The sequence below is a fragment of the Motacilla alba genome, chromosome 19, assembly GCF_015832195.1.
Source record: "Motacilla alba alba isolate MOTALB_02 chromosome 19, Motacilla_alba_V1.0_pri, whole genome shotgun sequence".
In the NCBI taxonomy this organism is placed as follows: domain Eukaryota; kingdom Metazoa; phylum Chordata; class Aves; order Passeriformes; family Motacillidae; genus Motacilla; species Motacilla alba.
Genome location: NC_052034.1, coordinates 10515787 through 10536010, shown reverse-complemented (window position 1 = coordinate 10536010; position 20224 = coordinate 10515787). Strand labels below are relative to the sequence as shown.

At 53.7% G+C, this 20224-nt stretch overlaps 1 protein-coding gene across 1 annotated transcript in view; it reads left to right on the top strand.

Moving 5' to 3' along the window:
- ELN (elastin) overlaps positions 1-20224 on the top strand; it is a 122118-nt gene that overhangs the window by 10090 nt on the left and 91804 nt on the right. The window contains exon 3 of the mRNA XM_038158450.1: positions 18640-18710. Within this exon, the coding sequence (XP_038014378.1) occupies positions 18640-18710 (71 nt within the window). The remainder of the gene's footprint in view (positions 1-18639; positions 18711-20224) is intronic.

The window sequence follows — 20224 nt, the reverse complement described above, 5'->3', positions numbered from 1 at the left end:
CAGGGAGGAGCCCCTGGAGGCTGCTCTGCTTCACCTGGGCTCGCTGGGTTGCAGCAGGACTGGAGGTGAAAGCTATGGCTGGCAACACAGAGAACGCCTGAATTTGTCCTGATGGAATTTTCTTCCCCTATGACAGTCACAAAATGTGGGTGAGAAGTGGGTGGGGCTTTGCTCTTGGACATGTTCAGAACTTGACAGGGAACATCATCACCTTGGATCTGCTGTGCTGGAGAGCGGGGCTGGACCAGACACCTCCGCAGGGCCTCACCCACTTCAGGCACTCTGGAATGTTCTGATTGAGCACAGCGATGTTTGTGACAGTCCCTGAGGGGCTGAAGGCTCTGAGAGATGGCACCAAGCAGGGTTGTAAAAGAAGGTCCAAATAATGAAGGAGGTTTGCAGAAGAGGGGACAATATGAAGAATGGCTCTACCCTGGGACCTTGACCTCCCTGCTGAGCTCTGAGCTGTCCACTGCAGGCTCTGGTTGGAGCTGGGACATTTCCCTGGAATGTGACCCTGGTCTGGTACCGGCACCCAACCCGGCACCAGGATGGTACAGACTCATGGAGCTGATGGAGCTGCACATCCTCTCCCAGGTGCCAGAGCAGGTCATGACAGGCTGTTCCCAGACACCGTGCCTGGTGCCCCTGGCATGGTCCCACTGCCCCATCGTGTTGAGGACTCCTCTTCCCTCACTGTCCTCTCCTGATCTCAGGGTGAATCCCCTCAGTCTGATTTCTCAGACCCTTCAGAGGATGTTCCTCATAGACCAGCCTTGGGATCCCAGGATTCAAGGGCTTCACTTTGCTGCTCTCACATCTCCCTGTTCATCACAGCCCAGCCCCTCTGGTTCCATTATCCCCAGGGTTTGGTAATGGACCCTGACCCTCTCCTAGGATGGCTGGTGGTTACACAAACCAGGACACATCCCTGTGTCGCTGGCAGTTCCCAGGCATTGCTCCAGAGCTGGTGTGACACTGCTCAGGACACTGAGATATGCATGTGGGTGCTAATCTTTGGGGCCATCAGGCCAGGCACTGAACTGAAATCCAGCTCTAATTGGCCTCTTCCAGTAATTCTTCCTGACAAAACAATTAAGTTTCTCAGGCAAGAGATGTTCTTTGCAAATGGTCTGTGCCAGATGCTTTTGCTTTTTTTATCTGTGGTATTTAAGGATCTTTTCCTAATACTCATTATTTTATGAGGCACAGACTGGTTCTTCCTGCCCTTTTGAAGCTCAGTATCACACTCATGTTTGTTTGTTGTCTCAGGGCTTCCCTAACTGTATGTGAGGGGGTTTTTGTTTCATTAAATTAAAAAAAAAAAAAATAAACGTTCTTGATTTGTAAAGGGCTGGGCCCTGTGAGACAGGGCAGGGAACGGGATGGGCTCCAGCCCTCCCAAGCCTGCAGAGGCTGTGTGTTCTGCAGTGGGACTGAGGTCAAAGCTGGAAAAACTTGCAAGGCGGGATCAAAGAGCAGGGCTCCTGCCAGACATGTGGAAAACATGAGCTGGGGGTGGCTGCAGTGGGGGCATGGGCTGGCACTACCCACAGTACCCCCTCATCCCTGCCCACCCCTGGGAATCCTAAGGCTGCTGGGGGGCTCATAGTCCTTTGTCCCCTTACCCGGGAGCTTTGTGACTCTACCTTCCTGCCATCCACTTTTAGTGGCTCCAACTCCTCCTTCGGGGGAGCCCATCCCTCGCTTTCCCAGCCTGGGTCGGCTGCAGCTGCGCGGGATGTGCTGGAATCCCGAGGAGCTGCTCCTCCACGTGCTGCCCACCCCTTGCCCTTCCCGTGGCCCTGCTCCCAGCGGTGTTTGCCCCATCCCCACCCCTCCCACCTGCACCAGTCTCAGGGCTGGTATTCCTGCTCCCAGGAAAGGGAGCAGCCCTGGGGAATGGTTCAGCACTGGCTCTGTCGGGAGCAGCACCCCAGGGAGGCTGGCAGCTCTTGGAAGTGGAGTGTTGGAGGAACAAGAGAGCATCTGGATGGGGTGTGGTGTCGGGTTTTGGGGTGCCTCTGTGCTCTCTGTGGGGTGACTGGCACAGTGCTGGGTATGTCCTAGTCCTCATGGTGTCTGACATCTCATCCAGTGACTCCTGCACTGCTGGCTGCTCTTACAGAGGATCTAGACTGGCCTGAGTGTTGCTTGATCAATGAGACCCCAAGTGTCACCTGGCCTGGCCTCTGTGGAGCCAGGAGAGTATTTGGGGATGCTGGGGAAGGCAGGGTGGGGTTCTGGGGGAGAATGTCGAGGGAGCGCACAGCTGCTGTGCAAGGTGTGGACCCAACATGAATGGCCTCACAGCAGATCCCAGCCCTCCTCTGCCACCGATGCAGCCCCACAGGGAGGGGACAAACAGGTCTGGGGAGGGGCTGGCGACTCTCTCCTCGTGTGTGTCCATCGTAGCCCGGGGGCTGTGCTGGAGAGAAGGAAAGCCCAGGTGTCCGCGGCTGTGGCAGGTGCTCCCGCGGCTCGGTGTGACCTCTCCCAGAGGGCTCCGGCCCAGGGATTCAGTCACTCCATAAATCTCCCTCCTGTGCCGCGCACACCACGGCGAGGCAGCCCTGACTCAGGGCTGGGAGGGTCCAGCTGCGGCCGCTATCTCCGCCGAGGAGCCGCGTGTGGGGGTGCCAGCATTTCCAGGCGAGAGACAATCAGGCTTTATTTCCCTGCCACATAGGACAAAGAATAAACATTCCTCGGGTTTGTTTTCAGGCTGCTTTGTGGAATAAATCTCAGACTGTTGTTGTCTCCCCGGGCTCCTCGGTCCCGCGGAACTGCCTGTTCTCATTCCATGAGTCACCGGCGCCTGGCGGCACCTCCGAAATCCCGTGCGGTGCCCGGGGGCCGCTCCGTGCCGGATGTACCGTGGACACCTGGAGCAGAGCTGCTCCACATCCATGGGGAGCTCAGCTTGGCACCGCTGTCTGTCGGGATCCATGAACCCCCCGGACGCCCCTGCAGCCTGGACAGCCCTGGTCACCTTGTCCTCTGGACCTGGCTCTTCCTCCAAGGGCCCGAGTCCGACAGCATCTTCAAGGGGCAGGGGCTGTCCCATGGGACAAGGGCTCTCTGGGAGGAGACCAGCTGGAGCCAGTGGCCATTCCCATCCCCTCTGCCTTGGGGGGAAGGAGATCCAAGGGATGCTATGGCCTCTCTCCTTCCACCTGTGGGAACATCAGTCAGCAATACCCATTTGGAGTGATGGGTGCAGGAAGCTTGGCCTGATGTTGACCCTCATTCTGGAGATGTGGCTCCGTGGGCAGGCTCTGAGTCCACACCCCTGCCCTGGCTGATTCCCATGGAGGCATCCCATTGCTGTGGGAGGTGTGTTGAGAGAGAATGGTCTGTGGGACGTGCTTGGAGCCAGGTTCACACCACTGCTGATGCACCAGTGGGGTCACATGGGGATGGGACACAGCCAGTGCTGGACTGGCACCTCCTGGAGCAGCAGATCTTGGTGTGACTAATGAGCAGGGATGACCCGCATGACTTCCAAAGTGTGTCCAGTGCCAGTGTGGCACCCAAACCTTGTCAATGGTCCTCCCACAAGTGATCCCACTGTGGAAGACCACGGAGGGCCCGGAGCATGGTGTGGGCAGAGGGCTTACCCCAGGCTGGGTGGTGCCTGCTGTGAGTGACCTGTGCTGATGAGCTGAGCCCCTTGGCACAGGTTTGGGGCACCTGATGGGAAGGAGCAGAGGTGTGTCCAGGGTGTGCACAAGGTGGGATGGTGACCTCAGCCACAGCAGCACCATGCACGAGTCCCAAAAATAGCTGGGTTTAGAAACATGAAGTCTGCTTGTGCTGTTGCCCAACACTTATTGCAAATGTAGTGGCAGCTGAGTCCAGTGAAACTATGGCCAGAAACAGCGTGAGTTTCGACAAACAAATCAGCTCCAGGAATGAAGGTGGCTGGGAGGAACCGGGGGCCCAAGGCTGCCAAAAATGTGGTGAAGGATTCTGAGGGGAAGAATGAATAAAAAAGCCCAGCCTCAAAGGTAAAGTTTTTAAGTGCCTCACAAGGAGGGAGAATGGGATGAAGAATGAATGAAATGCTATTGCCAGGAGGGGCTGTTCAAGGCCTGGAGCAGCTGAAAGAGAGGCTGGATGAGCACTGTGACCCCAGGCAGCAGCGGCCCAGGGAGCTGCACTGGCTCAGCCCAGGGGCAGGACAGGAGCTGACACATTGCTAATGGTCCTGGATTCCACAGACAGCCCTGCAGGGAGCCCTTTTCTCATTAGACAGGGTCATTTAGGTGAAATATGATTGCAGCTTGCAGGAAAGGCTCTATGAGGGAAAGTCATTCCCTGGAGATGCTGGGTAGAGGCTTTAGGGCTGTGATGTGCAGTCAGCAGCACAACTTCTCCAAAGTTTCTACAAGTCAGACAAGAACTGGTCTGTGCACAGAGCTCTGGGTAAGGAGTGAGGGGGCTCTGCTGGTGACAGGTGAATTCCTGGGCTCAGGATGGGGGATCTGTAGGCACCAGAGAGCACCACAGCTGTGCCCACCTTGGCCATCACTGAACAGAGTGTTTATTTGGACATCTGAAAGGTCAATTTGCTAAAATTCAAAACAATTGCTGGCGTGACTGACTGGGACTGTAAATTTAGAGTGGGAGGTGTTAGCAAAAACTGGGACTCATTCAAGGACATCTCAACAGTGCCCCAAAATCCATGATTTCATAGCCCAAAATAATTCTCCCAGGGAAGAGGCTGTCAGAGGCGGTTTGGACGTGTAAGTGTGGTGGCCTGCAGCTGCAGGAGGAGGACCATGCTGCCCTAATGCTGCAGCAGGTGGGAACCAGGCAGGGGCCTGGCCAGCATCTGGGGAAGAGGCAAGGAGCTGAATGAAGGCCAAAGTGTTGACTTTGTTTTGCTGCCTTGGAGAGGGCAGCATGCCTTCCCCTCTTCCTCATCCTTCTGCCTCTGCCATGATTTCTTGAGGGGTGACTCATGCTGGCAGGCAGTGTCACATGGTGAGGAGGATGTGGTATGGAGCTGAGTGGCCATAGGATGGGAAAAGAGATATTGGTGGCGTATCCGGGACAGCAGGATGATGGCAACTCATGAAGGCCTTGGGAGGGATCTGCCTGAGACCCAGCAGAGCACCCAGCATCCTGGCTGGGCTGCTCTGTCCACCTGGGAGTGGCTGCAGCAGACTGTGGACAGAGGCAGGAAAAGGCTGCAGGAGTGGTGATGGAAAACCCAGGATTGGGAAATCAAGCAGATTCCCATGGGACACTCCCATCTGTCCTGGACGAGACAGCTGCAACAGAGAGAAGGTTTCTGCTGAGAGCCTGGTATGTGTCAAAACCCAAGGGTCCAGTGCTTGGGCTGGAGAAGGAGGAGCACGCCAGGGAGATGAGGAATAGGGAGGCCTCCAGCAATGTACAGAACTGCTAGTGGTAGGAGGGGAAAGAAATCAGTGAGCTGTCACTGGCTGATGGCAGCTAGAAGCCTTTGAGAACATACATTTAGGACACCCAAGTGAAGCCAACCCAAATCCCAGCCCTACGTAAAACAAATGGGGCCTAATCCTAACAGTGTTCAACAAATGACTCCACCCTGTGCTGGGTCAAAGCAGACACGTTTGATCCTGGCAGGGTAAAGTAATTAAATCTGTAATGAGGGAGACCGGGGTAAAGCAATTACATCTGTAACAAGGGAGGCTGTGCAACCACAGACCAACAAGCCCAGTTCACTGATACCCTGGAGCTGGGAATGAGCTGCTGGAAGAGTCCCTGAAATGCTGACACTGACATTGAACAAGTCTTGGAAAGACTGGACAATGCCGAGGGCTTGGACACCTGCCATGAGCCAGGACTTGATGGCCCAGGGAGGGGGCTGTGTAGCCGGACGTGGCTGTCCACTTGTCATGAACCCTGGTCCCAGGGGCTGGGAATGAGCTGCAGGATGCAGGGCGTGGTTTGTCCCACTTGCTCCGAGGAGCCTGCGCAGTGATGTCACCATTTTTATAGGTACTTGCACATAAAGATATTTCCTGGTGGGGGATGCTTTGGGGAGTGTTGACAAATGCACACCATGGCCCACTGGCTGCAAATCTAATTTAGACAAACTCAGCCTTGAAACAAGCTGCAGTTTCCCACTCTTCGAGGGTCACCAGGCACTGGAGGAGATTCTGGATCCTCGGAGGATTCACCACTGCCTGGAACTCTGCTGCACAAGGTTTTTCTGTGGGTCAGGCTCTAGGCCAAGGTTGTAGGAGACATTCTCCAGGTAAACTTTGCTGGCAAGGACCAAATCAAGGTGTTCATCCCATTCCTTTGTGGCCCTTGTGGAGAACCAGCAGGAGAACGTACAACTGCTTAAAATCTCAGAATCGCTGAATCATTCAGGTTGGAAAAGCTCTCTGAGATCATTGAGTCCAACCATTCCCCAGGCACTTCTAAGGACACCATAACCCATGTCCCCAAGGGCCACACTGACACATCTGTTAAACCCCTCCAGGGGTGGTGACTCCCCCACCGCCCTGGGCAGTTCCAATGCCCGATCACCATTTCTGTGAAGAAGTTTTCCCCAGTATCCAGCCTGAGCCTCCCCTGGCACAGCCTGAGGCCATTTCCTCTTGTCCTGTCCCCGTTCCCTGGGAGCAGAACCCGACCCTCACCTCCCGGCTGCCCCCTTCTGTCCGGGCTTTCTCCTTTGGTAGGGGGCACCAAGTTAAGAAAAGAGCAGAGTCCTCACAGGAAAGTGGGTCCAGTTCCATGTCCAGCAGCAAAGATCTGCTCAGACCACAGGCCACCCACAGAGGACCATGAAACTAGCATGGGGGTGGACACTGGATATGGTACAGGAGGTGGACAAGGCAGTGCAGAGGAATGGAGGTTGGGATGGAGATCTCAGCCACCAAGGGTGACCATACAGACAGGTGGCGGACGGTGCTGGGGATGAGGGTACAGCTGGTGGCACTGACACCGCCTGTGTGTCTGCAGAAGGAGCTCACTTTGTGTGTGAAAAATGTTCTGCCACCTGCCCAGAATCACCCAGAAGATGGCATGGGCAGGATCATGATCTTTTCCCAGGATACCCTGGATAAAGTTGGATGCTTGCTGCCCTTCTGCCTGGGGATACCCTTGCAGTCCCACCACTGCCCACTCCCTCCTCCTCTGCTCCCTCCTCCCCAAACCCAAGGGAGAATGTGCTGAATCTGTACGCCCCTGTGGCTCGGGCATGTTCCACCTCCACCTTCTGGGTGCCTCTTACTGCAGGAGCTCTGGAGAAGGGGGGGTGGGGTGGGGTGGGGGGCTCTGAAGAGGCCATTTCCATGCTGGAATAATGCCGGGCATTTTGCCTGGTGCCATTTGAACAGCTCATGCTTTGGCCAGTCCCCAGAGCTCTCCAGAGCTTTGTTTCCATGGCACTCATTCAATGGACAGGATGCAAATAGATCCTGAGAGGAGACCAGATGAGAAACCACATCCTGGAAGGGCGGGGATGTGTCAGAACAGTGCACCTGAGTCTAGGGCACACTTCATGGGAAGCACTGGATCATGGGCATTGAATCTACAGCACTGGATCTCAGGCTGGCACTGAATCACCCCAGCAGGGGGGTCATGGACCTATTGCCCATCCCCTATTCCATACTTCCTATTTCCTATATCCCTTGGGGATGGGACCAGATGAGCCTCATGTGCCAGGAGATGGTACCAGCTCTGAAGCTCTGCCCAGCTCATGGGAAGATGTCCTGGCTGCATTGGAAGGGACTGTGTCTCTGAAGAGTTCCAAACTAGGGGCACCCCAGGGGACAAGTGTTGGGGAAGATTCCTTTCCTCCCAGCACTTCCCAGGTTTGTGAAGGGTTCCTGGGGTGCTGGGCTGGTGGTGGCGCCTGTGCTGGCTCACCCATGTGGAGGCAGCTTCCTACCTGCCCTTGTCCCTGGATGAGGGAGCTGTGCTTGGGATGGGCCCCCGGCTGGTCTCGGTGACACCCACTGAGGCTGAGCTCCCCAGGGTTCAGGCTGCAGCACTGGGCCCCTGCCCAGCTGGGGCGCTCAGCTCTGTCCCCTGCACCACCCCAGGGAGCTGCTCCACAGATCCCATCCATCCCCTTCCAGCCTCGGGAGAGGTGTCCACTGCCCACTCTATCTCACCGTCTGGGAATTTCTCCTGAGACTTTGTTTGCATTTTGCTGTCCTTATTTGCACCTCTTTGGGCTCATTTACACCCTTACATCTTCTCCTCTTTCCCTTGGTGCATCCCCTTCCCTCTGCCAGCTGTGCTCAAGGCGCCTCCTGGACCTCTTGGTGGCCCTGGGGCCATTGTCCAGCACGGGTGAGAAGGGCCATCCATCACATGACCCCATGCTGACCCCCATCCCCAGAAATGATCTCTGCCCCACCTCCACCTCCAGCCAGTTCCCCCCTGCCCTGCTCCACGCTGGCCACCAGGTCTCCCACCCTGTGGGCCTGCCCCTGACCTGTCCCCAACTGCAGCCCTTGGTTTTGAGCCCGCTTTTGGCTTTTCATCTGTTCCTGAGCTAAGGCCAGGGCCCACTGGGTACCTGCACTCCCAAAGTAGGTGCAGCCTCTGTGTGTTTGCCTGTTTCTCACCCCTCCCTGCAGCTCTGGGATAACACAGCACATCTGGATTCCTTGCATCCAGCCCCCAGCTGATGTGCCACATCTGGATTCCTTGCATACAATCACTGTCTAACAGGCTGTGTCTGGCTTCCCAGCATGTGATTCCTAGATAACAAGTCACTCCTGGATTTTCTACATGTGATTCTTGGATAACATGGCATATCTGGATTCCTTACATTCAATTCCTGGACAATATGGCACATACACTCTCTGGCCAAGGCTGGGGCTGGAACAAGACTTTCTCCTTACAGTTTAAAGGATTTTTTTTTTTTTTTTTTCTGGAGAAAATGAAGCTTTGACCTGAATTCCTGGCTGCCTCACAACATCTCTCTTCTACCTCGGCTTTGGCTGCTCTTGGCTGGGAGCCCGGCTAGAAAACAAAGATCCTATCTCCCCCCACCCCCTGGGCTTTGGGACTGCTGGCGGTGGACATGCCGCCCCTCGCCAATCAGTGCTTACAATAATATTTTTCTCTAGAATTGAGCTTGGAATAACTTTGTTTTGACATAATCTGAACGAATGTCTCCCCGGCAATGACAGTAAACACTCGACAATAAGTGTCAGTGCAGCCCTGGAGCTCTGCACAAGGGGCTCCAGCAGCTGGACATGAGAGAGATGGGACAGGGCACAGCCTCAGGAGGAGCCTGGTGATGGCAGGATGGACCAAAGTCCCAGAGGTCCACTTCTCACCCTTCTCCCCCCGGCTCTGCAGAGGGTGATGGAAAATGCAACCCGGGGCCGTTGCTAATCAGTTCCTCGGGCACCAGGAGTTATTGTGTCTGCACTGGTGGCAGCTCCAATTTAAACACTGTCATTGCACTATTAATGGTCCTGGCACTCGCTGACCTGAGAGCTCAGCCTGGGACTCAACAGCAAGAATGTTTGTGGAGCCCAGCAAGAGCCACTGAGCTTCAGTCCCTGTTCTGTGCCAGCCGTGCCCTGATTCCAGCCAGGGCTGGTGTGCTCGGGGTGCCCTGTGCTGGCACATCAAGGCAGGATTCCTCCCCCTGCTCTCCCTCGCAGGAGACGGCCCTGGGTGGTCTCACCTTCATAAGGTCGAAGTGGCTGGACATGAGCATGGACCTGGACATGGGAAACTGGGCATGGACCTGGGCATAGATCTGGACCTGGGCATGGACCTGGGCATAGGGAACTGGGTGGAGGGAACTTTGCATGGACATGAGCCTGGATCTGGATCAGGACATTAGCCTGGGGTGGTACATGGGCATCTGAGCTCTCCACATGTCCCAGAGCCTCTGGTGCTGCTCCCTTTCTGTTTTACTTCCTGCACTGGTCTTGTAATTTAATTCCTAATTTAGGTCCTGTAATCCCATCTGCCACAGGATCCCAAGCAGACATTTCTCAGGCCCGTTGTTATTTGTCCAGAGGCTGAAGCCATGGAAAGGTCTGCCTCTCTCCCTTCCCTGGAGAGATCCATTTCCCTGCTGGTTCTCATCCATCCCAACTGCACCTCCTTGTCTCATCACATCCAGAGTGAAAACCAGTCTTGAGAGCTTCCTGTTGGTTTAGTCTTGGGGACCAAGGAGATCATCCTCCCTCATCCCTCTCTCCTGTGAGCCAGATATCCCTCTCTGCTGGCCTGATCCTCACAGCAGCAAACAGCAGTGACTTCAGACCCCAGGGATAAGGACACCTGAGGGCAGATGACACCACTCAACCCATTCCTCCCTCAGCAGGATTTGTGCTCCCTGGAAAGACAGAGCTGCAGCGGGACATCCACCAGGGCAAGCAGGACTCCAGGCTGCTAAACATGGCTTTCCTGGAGACCAGCAGGCCCATCCCTGCTTCTTCCCGGCGTTCACAGTTCAGGAACTGGGTGTCATCCCTGCCTGGCCACTCAGCATTACAGCATGGAGTGTGTACACCAGTTCTGAACATCTAATGAGGTATCTGAGCTGGTCTCAGCATCCTCTCCTTCGGCAGAGTGAAAGCTGCAGCTCCTCTGGTTATTCTGGAAGATCACAGGTTGCCCACATGGTTTTTTTTTTTTTGATGGATGAAACCATGTGCTTGATATTGGGGCAGGGAAAAGGAGCTGACTAACATGATGTAGAAGACTTCTGAATGTCTGAATTCTGGAGTGAGCCCTGGAGGACTGATGGGATTGGTCCCAAGAACTGGAGGAAAAGCCTGCCCTGGGCCGTGTTTCATGCAAAGAAAGAAAAGTGGAATTGTTCAGGGTGGATGCAAAAGGGGCACATTTTAGAACTGCAGATTCATGAGCTGCTCCAAGTGGTCAGGGCAAGGGTTGGGAGTTAAGGAGCCATGTCCATGCTTTGCAGAAAGAAGCTCTTCACTGGTGATGCCCCATCACTGTAAACATCCAAGGCCAGGTTGATCAGGGCTTGGAGCAACCTGAGACAGTGGAAGGTGTCCCTGCCCATGGCAGAGGGTAAAATGGGTTGATCTTTGTGGTTATCCCAACCAAAACCATTCCATGATTCTGTGAAGTTGCACCATGTGTCCCATCTGACTGCATGTTCCCAGCAGGAGGAACAGAGGGGACAGGCAGGCAGGGACAGTTTGAGCTGAGATCCCTCTTATCAAGAAAATGGTGGGCTCCCAGAAATGCCTGGGACCTGCTTGGGTGGCCTTATTCATCCCTGTCTCCTTTTCTTTCCTCTTTGTCATGTGCTAGGAATCCTTTTATCCATGTGTTTGTTTTTCTTTCCCTCTCCTTGCAGATGCTCAGTAATTCTTTGAACATATCAGATGGGTTTGTGTATCCCTGGTCTGTGGATTCCCCACAGAGGAAAACAGGCACCTCTGGAGTAAGTTGCACATTGGCCTGAGGTCATGTCTACGGCAGCCTGGCAAAGTCCCTCTGGAATTCTTGCTCTGAGCGTGGAGAAGGCCAGGGAGGGTGATGCTGCACATGGGAGCAGTTTCCAAAGCCAGGAGGTTTGGTGGGAGCTGACAGGAATAAACACTGCAGCACAGAAAGGATAAGGCAGCAGTGGCTTGGGAGTGCAACAGCTTGGGGCCATGGTGGAGCCATGGACAAGTCTGGCAGTTCCTTTGGAAAAGTGTATTTGGAGACCTTCCTCCCATGGATGCTTCGTGGAACATCAGTTGGTGACTGTGGGGTGTGGATTCTCCTGTAGGCCCATCTCCCCTCCGAGGCCAGCCTGGCCCAGGAGTGTCCGAGCATTCTCTGCTGAGGGTGAGTGTCAGACATGAAGTCCTGAGGGTGCCTCTCATTTGGTGTCTTGTTCAAACAATGTTCCCCTTAAATGTCTGAAGGAAGATGTGCCCCAAAGCCAGACTGATTCCTCAGAAAGCCACAGGCACACAGCCTCTCCAAACATTGTCCTTCCCATGCCAAAAACCAGTCAGCCCATGCTTTGTGAGTGCTGTGTCATGTCTCAAACCTGAAGGACAATTTTGTGATAGGTCAGACAAGGATTCTTTCCAAGTGCCCAATCCTGGTCTGCTGGGGCAAAGGGAACCTTCTTTGGGACGTGGGCAGCCTTGCTGTATTGCTCTGCAACCCAGTGCATGTCTCACACCCTGACCCTCCCACCCTCCATCCCAACACCCCATTTATCTCCTGGGAGGGAGATAAATTTTTGTCCTTCCAGGCTGGTCCTGCATTGCCCATCACCTGCTCAGGGCAGGGAACCCCTGCCCTGTGTGGATGGGGGACGTGGTGGTCACTGTTACATGGGAGAGTAACTCTGAGGTCCCTCTCAGGAGGTTTTGGTGAAGCAGGGAGGACTCGGGGCTGTTCTGGGGCTGGGGAGGATGGCAAAGGAGTGGGAGCATCACTGTGTGTGGAGAGCCAGGAAGATAAGTGTGGTCCCAGGGGACAACAACAACTGTGGTCACAGGATTCCTGAGGTGACTTCAGGAGGGACCCACAGATGGACCTGGAGAGACAAGTCTGGAGCTACAGTGGGGAAGCAAAGGCAACCTCATTGCAATCCTGGCAAAAGCTGGTGCGAGAAATGTTTTTGGATAAATACTTTGAAGACTTCTGTCTTCAAGGACTTCCATATTTTTGGTGGCAAAATACAGAGGTTCTCCTGCCTGCCATGCTGAGCAGACTTCACTGTCCCAAACAGGTGACCAAGAGGATGAAAAGGACAGACCTGCCATCCCTGCCACCCCACCATGGGGTGGGACAGGCTTGGGGCTGGCCAGAGGCTTCCAGGAGCAGCTCTGTGGCCCCTCCTTCTCACAGCCACGTGCCAGCTAAGGCAGAGCAGAACCCTTTGCAGCAGCCAGGGTCCCCCAGCAGCTTGGTGGCCCTTCTGCAGGGCCCTTCCCCTCTTGCCTCCCCGGGGGAACAGAATGAGCATGATCCAGCAGCTGCCTCTGCCCGAGTGCAAAGGAGGCCTGAGGACATGGATGGAGAGGGGGGAGCAGAGGGAGGCAGCACAGGGGAACAATTGAAAAGAGGAAAAAGGAAATCCTCCTGGAGCTGTGAAAGTGTTTTCCCAGACTGTCTGGCCGCTCCAATGACCTCATTCTCCGAGGTGCTGTTAATTGGGCTGGAGAACAGGATGTCCAGCCCTGCCAGCCCCTCTGCCCGGTCACCTGTGCAGCCCCTGTGCCCAGCAGCCCTCCCCAACCCCACCCTGTCCCTGAGGAGGGTTCCCAGTGCCCAGGCTCGTGCCAGGGGTCGTTAACCAGGGTTAACAAGCCCCAGATTTCCATGAGTTCATCTCAACTGTTTATCCTGGAAACCCCCTCTGCAAAAGCAGTGATGCATGCACAGATCTGGAGTGGAGACTGGCACCAGAGTCCTGGGAAGAGAGAGAGCCTGGCCTGAGTTCTGTGACCATCCCTGGGGTACAAGTGGCTCCTGTGATGGCAAAGGCACAAGGGACCACGCACAGAGGAGCAGGAGGCAGCAGCTGGATCTCAGGTGGCAGGTGGCTGGGCTGGGTGGGAGAAGCAGGATGCTGCATCAGAAGTGATAGGGAACTCACAGGGCTGCCCTTTTCCATGTACAAAGTTCCAAGGGCATGTCTCCTGCTGGGTCAGTATTTTAACTGAGATAATGGAGGTCTGAGTAATAGACTCCCTCCAGGATCATCTCTTTTATAAAGCTGTGGGCACCAATGAAAGCTTTTTTCACATCCTTCCCTGAAGAAATTTTATGGCTAGGAAGAGAAACAAGTAGAGCTTATTTCATGACATATTTTCTCAATTAAAAAAAAAAAAAAGATTACAGAAGCACAGAATGGTTTGGGTTGGAAGGAACCTTAAAGATGTATTGCATATAGGTAAAACCTTACCAAGGGAAAGCCTTGTAAAATCCTGACTCAGGCTTGTTACTTTGGCTAAGTAGAAAAGGACTATGGGAAAGAGACAATTGAATTAGGGGTAGAAAAACAAGTTATATAACCATTACATGTTCACATTGTGTTGTATGGTGGTTGGTTGGATTATGTTTGTTATGATTTAAAGCTATGTAACTGATAACCAGCTAACTGCTTAAAAAGCCTGGTTTTTGCAATGAAGCCCCTCTCCTTTGCACCTGCCTGGGGACCCTGTGTCACTACGGACCCTCACCCACAGCTGGTGCCCAAACAAAGATGAACTTGTTACAACCCCCTGCCATGGGCAGGGACACCTTCCACTAGCCCAGGTTGCTCCAAGCCCTTTCTGACCTGGCCCAAATCCTTAAAAGCTCCCTCAGAAAGCCACTAGCTGTCATTAAAATTTCCCTTCTTCACACATCAGGAAGGGATGAGGGACAGACATGAGATTGCATCAGCCTTGCAAAATCCAAACACCAAGTAAGTACTGGGGAGCTCTTTTATTTAGCAAAGGAATTAAAATAACGAGACCCAAAGGCTGGGAGTTACAGCAAGGCCTGCTCAAGTGTGGATTAGCACATATTTCAACACTGACCATGACTGGAACTAATTGCAGAGAGCAGATTGGATTCTGCTCCGTAGGAAGCCTGGCTGCCTTTCCAGCAGAGGGGCTTACGCCAAGAGATCATTCCTGGCTCGATGGTCACAGGACAACACTCTCAGGCCCCTGATGTCCAAGTCATGTTCAGGTCTCATGGCCCTGAATTTGGTGCATCTGAAAGGAGCCAAGCACAGATCAGTGCCCTGCAGCTGCCTGGTGCCTCCAGAACAGGGGTCACCTCCCATCTTCTGGGCTCTCCTTCCCTCCCCAGGCAAAGTGGGGGTATTTTGAAGGTGGGAAAAGGTTTCTGTGGGATTTGTGTTCCTATTAGAGAGGGCATTGTCAGAGCCAGGCCCCTGGGACAGGGGCTTGAGTTGAAGAGCTGAGCATGTAAAACATGACTGGAAGTACAAAGTGCCCAAATCAGGGGTTTTTTTTACTTTTGTCTTTCAATAGTTAAAAGAGCTTCTATCTGCCATCAGCATTGCTGATAAACGCTTTCCAAAATGCCAAATGCCATGTACTTGTAGCTTTCTTTAAAGATAAGAGAGGGTTTCCCATGGCAGTGGATACTCTGTTCCCACTCCCTCTGGGAGTCTTTATCATGGTTTTAGTGCCATATTCGTCTGTTCCAAACTCCAAAAGGTCTTGGTATCTTGGTATGTGGCGTGTTGCTCTGGAATCTCAAATGCCAGGAACTGATAATGTCATTTTTTTTTGTGGTGGAATCTCATAAACCTTTCCTCCAGGACAGAGAACAGCACACAAAGCCAAGGAGTCCTCCTGTGAGATGTTCTGTCAGCCATGAGCCATGTCCTGATTACAGTTTTGGGTTGGAATTGCTGTTTTGGGTTAAAGCAAGCTGCAGCACCGCTGACAGCACTCGCAGGCCGCTCGCACCAGTCGGACAATGACAGAGCTGTCCACAGCACATCTGTGCAGAACCACTGCTCTCCATGGACATAGAGTCTCATTTCCCTGTCCCCATTTTTATTCCTGGGTGTCACTTTGCAACCCCCTTGTACGACTTCCTGGAATGTTTTGCAATTAAATGCAAAACACTCAGGGTTTGCACGCCAACGAGGGCAACGAAGACAAGACTTTCAGACAAATAATAGACGCCAGCTGGTCCCAGTGCCCCCATACTTGGGTTTTTTTCCCAGGATTTCTTAATCTTTTCTGTGACAGTCTTTGTGCTTTATTGTTTGAGTATCTTCTTTTAATCATAAAATCATAGAGTTGCTAAGGTTGGAAAAGCCCTCTGACATCACTGAGTCCAACCTTTCCCCCAGCACTGCCAAGGCCACCACTAACCGTGTCCCCAGTGCCACATCCATGCATTTTTGGGAACATTTCCTGGGATGGTAACTCCACCACTTCCCCAGGGTTTTGTCAGTTGCTGTTGTCATGTTGCCATGCCCACATTATTCTCTGGAGCTGGGTAATCTCTTCCAGACCTGGAAAGTTGAGCTCTGCTCCTGCTGACCTTCAGGATATCTTTTCCTTAGTGGGTAGCAAGAGTGTTTTCTCCACAGGACTTGATTTTGCTGCAAGAGTTTTATTTTTTTTTTGACATTTGTCTTATCTCTACCTACTTTATTTCCTACTAGTTTTCCTATTATTCCCCTTGGAAATGGCTTTAGGTTGAGACTTCAAGCCCCCTTTTTTCATAATACTGCTGGTTTTCCTTATGGGATGGCTTTAGCTGATGAGTTATGACTTCACCTCTGTTTTTTAAACTACTTGGGAAGCAGCTGATGTTGATTGTTGAGTCTTCATGATGTCATGGCATTGTATTTGGAATGGAGCTTCCATTATGCTCTGTCTCAACTTGAACTGCAGATTCTAAGAGTGAAATCCTGTTGTTTTGCTCTCCAAATTTGTTTTAAAAGTCTCTTACAATGCTGATGAGTCCATCTCTTCCTTAAGGATGTCACTGAAAGCATTGTTATTAGGCAGGAGAGTATTGACCTCTGCATCTGGTTTTGTGTTGTTTTGAGACATAACTTGAGATCCAGATTCTTTGCTAATAAAATCATCATCTCAGGCAGAATTTAGAGCTGGCGTATTTTGTCCTAGTACTTGTGTTTTAATTTTCTCTATTTCTAAATAAACAAACCAGACCTGAATATGGTATTTATTCTCTTTCTTTTTTTTTTTTTTTCCTTTTTCCAGTTTATTTTTTAGTTTAGTTGAGCCAACAACTTTACATGGGTCCAGCCCACGCTGTTACTCACCTCTCTTGCCTAATCTAGATCTGAACTAATTGGGAACAGCCTCGCTTTCCCCTGATGAGCTACTGATGCTTCATTAGTGATGTTTTTGACTCCAGCCCTGGGACACCACTCCCTCTGTCCCCTTCCCTCACCAGAGTGTTGGTGGGCAGCAGTGGTCGCCCCTGGCTGGGGAGGGGCTGGTGCTCAGCAGATGCTCTGGAGATGCTCCAGCTGTGAACAGCACAAAATTCAACACGTGCACAGGCAGTAGCCTCCCTGGGCTGGAGCTGGATGGAAATTGCCCAAAGTGGCTTGGGGAAAGCACCTGGATGGAGAACCTTTGCTTTAAAGCAGACAGATATTCCTTGGAGAGAAAAATGCAGGGGCAGGGGAGGGGCTGGTTTCACCTTGGGGTCTGTGCCCTGTTCCAATGTAACCGGTGCCTTTGCCTGTTTAACACAGAAGTGCTGCATGTGGCACTGACAGCAGCTGCTGATGGACTCTCCAGGCTCCAGGAGAGCATCCAGGTGCCATCTGCTCCATCTCCTGGTGGAGACTGGTGTGGGAAGACCCTGCTTGGCCGGGGGCCCTGGCAAGGGGGAAGGGCAGTGTGCCTAAAAAAAGGTGGTGGAGACAAGGGCTGTGCTGGGACTCTCTAGTGGGCTGCTGATGGATTTGTTGGGCAGGAGTGGGGCTGGGGCATGTCCTCCTTCTGCTGGTTCCCCTCATCCTGTGGTCACCATCTCCAGGAGATGCTCCAAAGCCTGCCTGGGATCTTCCTGGCTTCTTCCTTAGGACTACACAGGAATCTCATGAAAAGTGCACTGGCTGCAGGAGAGGAGCATCCTGAGGTCCAGAGAGATGACTGAAACAAACATCGAGGTCCAGCAAGAGCTGGGCTGCTCAAGCTGACCCTTCCCAAACAGCTGTGCCCATGCCTTGCTTCCTCCCTACTCAGTCTGCTTATGTCCCTTGTTCCTGCCCACCCCTCCCATCTGTCCCTCCAGGAGACACCTGTGGGCACTGAGGAGGTGCTGGCAGCCTGTTCCCCCTGTCCTGGGTGGCTGCAGTGACATCCCTATGGCACCCCGCCCTGCTCTGCTGCTCAGCCAGGCTCTGCAGCTCTGGGGAAAAGGGATAAGATCCTATGGGTCTGGAGCAAGAGTCGTAGAACCAAAGATTCAGAGAATCACAGAATATCCCGAGTAGGAAGGCACCCTCAAGGATCATCCAGCCCAACCCCTGGCCCTGCACAGACACCCCAACAATCCCACCCTGGCCATTCCTGGAGCAGTGTCCAAATGCTCCTAGAGCTCTGGCAGCCTCGGGGCCGTGCCCATTCCCTGGGCAGCCTGAGCAGTGCCCAGCACCCTCTGGGCGAAGAACTTTTACATGATACCCAGCCCTGACACAGCTCCAGCCATTCTCTGGGTCCTGTCGCTGCTCACAGGGAGCAGGGGTTGGAGCTGCACGCTGGGAGGAAGCTGCAGCACCCGGTGAGGTCTGACCTCAATGTCCTCTTCTCCAGCTGAACTTGGAGAATTCCAAGTGACCTTAGCCACTCCTCGTGTGCCTTCTCTCTGAGGGAGTGGGTGGGCACAGCAGTGTGTCCTGGGGTGGCTCTAGTGGGGTGCAGTGACACCCCCACTGTCCCCAGCCTGCCCTGCCCTGGCAAAGTGACAGTCCTGCCTGTGCTGCCCTGCGGCTCCAGATGTGCCGGTGGCTGGTGACCAGCTGTGCGCTGCTGCCAGGAGTCCTTGGAGCGGCTGTGTCTGAGGGACGGCTCGGCGTGGGGCCGGGGCACAGCCCTGGCACCCCTGACCCCCAAGTGCTGCCTGTCCGTGGGGAGCCCCTCGGGTGTGGAACGGGCTGCGCCTCCCTCCAGATGTTGCTGTGGCCCCTGACCCCGTGTTCCCTCACAGCAGGGCCTGTCTGGGTCACAGAAGGAGCCGGGCTCCTTCTGAAGCTGCGGCTGTTGCGGCTGCAGAAGCAGGTAAGAGGCAGTGCCGCACAGCCACAGACACTGCCCGGAGAGCACCGGGGTGCCAGGGGGCCGCCGTCCGGCACCAGGGACAGGGCATCCTTCCGGGATGTGCTGTGGAGATGCGGCAGTGGGAACACACCAGCCCGAGCAGGGATGGAGCGTGGAGAGCACAATAGAGGGAGAGGGACTTTAACATGGGTAGAGAAAAACAGGACAAGGGGAGAACAAAGAGGAGAGGTTGGGATTGGATGTCAGGAAGAAATCCTTCCCTGTGAGGGTGCTGAGGCCCTGGCACAGGGTGCCCACAGCAGCTGTGGCTGCCCCTGGATCCCTGGAAGTATCCACGGCCAGGTTGGATGGGACTTGGAGCAGCCTGGGACAGTGGGAGATGTCCCTGCCCATGTCAGGGCACAGAACTGGATGAGTACTGTTCTAACACAAACCATACCATGATTCCACAATTCTCTGGTGTCAGTCCATCCCCTTGCCCGTGAAGGGCTAAGCACTCCCAGCTGCCGCTGGACTGCTTGGCCAACTATTACCCATGGGCAGTGTGGCACCAGGGTGAGGATAATCTTGGGGACACATTCTGAGGGGCTCAGGAAGAAGCTCTGGTGTCTGAGACAGCTCAGGGACCATCAGGCTCCAGTGAAAGTCCCTTGTAGCTTCAAACCGTGGGATCATGTGAGCAGGACACAGATACCTGCAGGTGGTGTCTGGGCAGAGCATGACCCCTCTGCTCTGGCTCTTCCACATCTCTTGAGCACAGGCTGCTCGCTGGGCACTGGTGCAGGTGCACCTGAGCCAGCCCAGGCTGCAGGGACCCTTTTTCTGCTTGACAATGACACCACGGTCCCTCCCTGCCAGAGCCAGGCTTGTGCCTATTCACAGAATCACAGAATCACAGAATCACAGAATCACAGAATAATGAGGTTGGAAGAGACCTCTAAGATCATCGAGTCCAACCTATGCCCTAACACCTCAACTAGACTACAGCACCAAGTGCCATGTCCAGACTTTTTTAAAAAACACATCCAGAGATGATGATTCTACCACCTCTCTGGGAAGACAATTCCAGTATTTTATTATTCTTTTGGTGAAAATTTTTTCCCAATATCCAATCTATACCTTCCCTGACGTAGCTTGAGACTGTGTCCTCTTGTTCTGTCACTTGCTGCGCGGTGGAAGAGACCGACCCCCACCTGTCTACAACGTCCCTTCAGGAAGTTGTAGAGAGCAATAAGGTCATCTCTAAGCCTCCTCTTCTCCAGGCTAAACAACCCCAGCTCCTTCAAATTTTCCTCATAGGGCTTGTGTTCCAAGCCCCTCACCAGCCTTGTTGCCTCCTCTGGACACGCTCAAGCATCTCAACGTCCTTCCCAAACTGAGGGGCCCAGAACTGGACACAGCTCTCAAGATGCTGTCTCACCTGCGCCAAGTACAGGGGAAGAATGACCTCCCTGCTCCTGCTGGTCACACAATTCCTAATGCAGGCCAGGATGCCATTGGCCTTCTTGGCCACC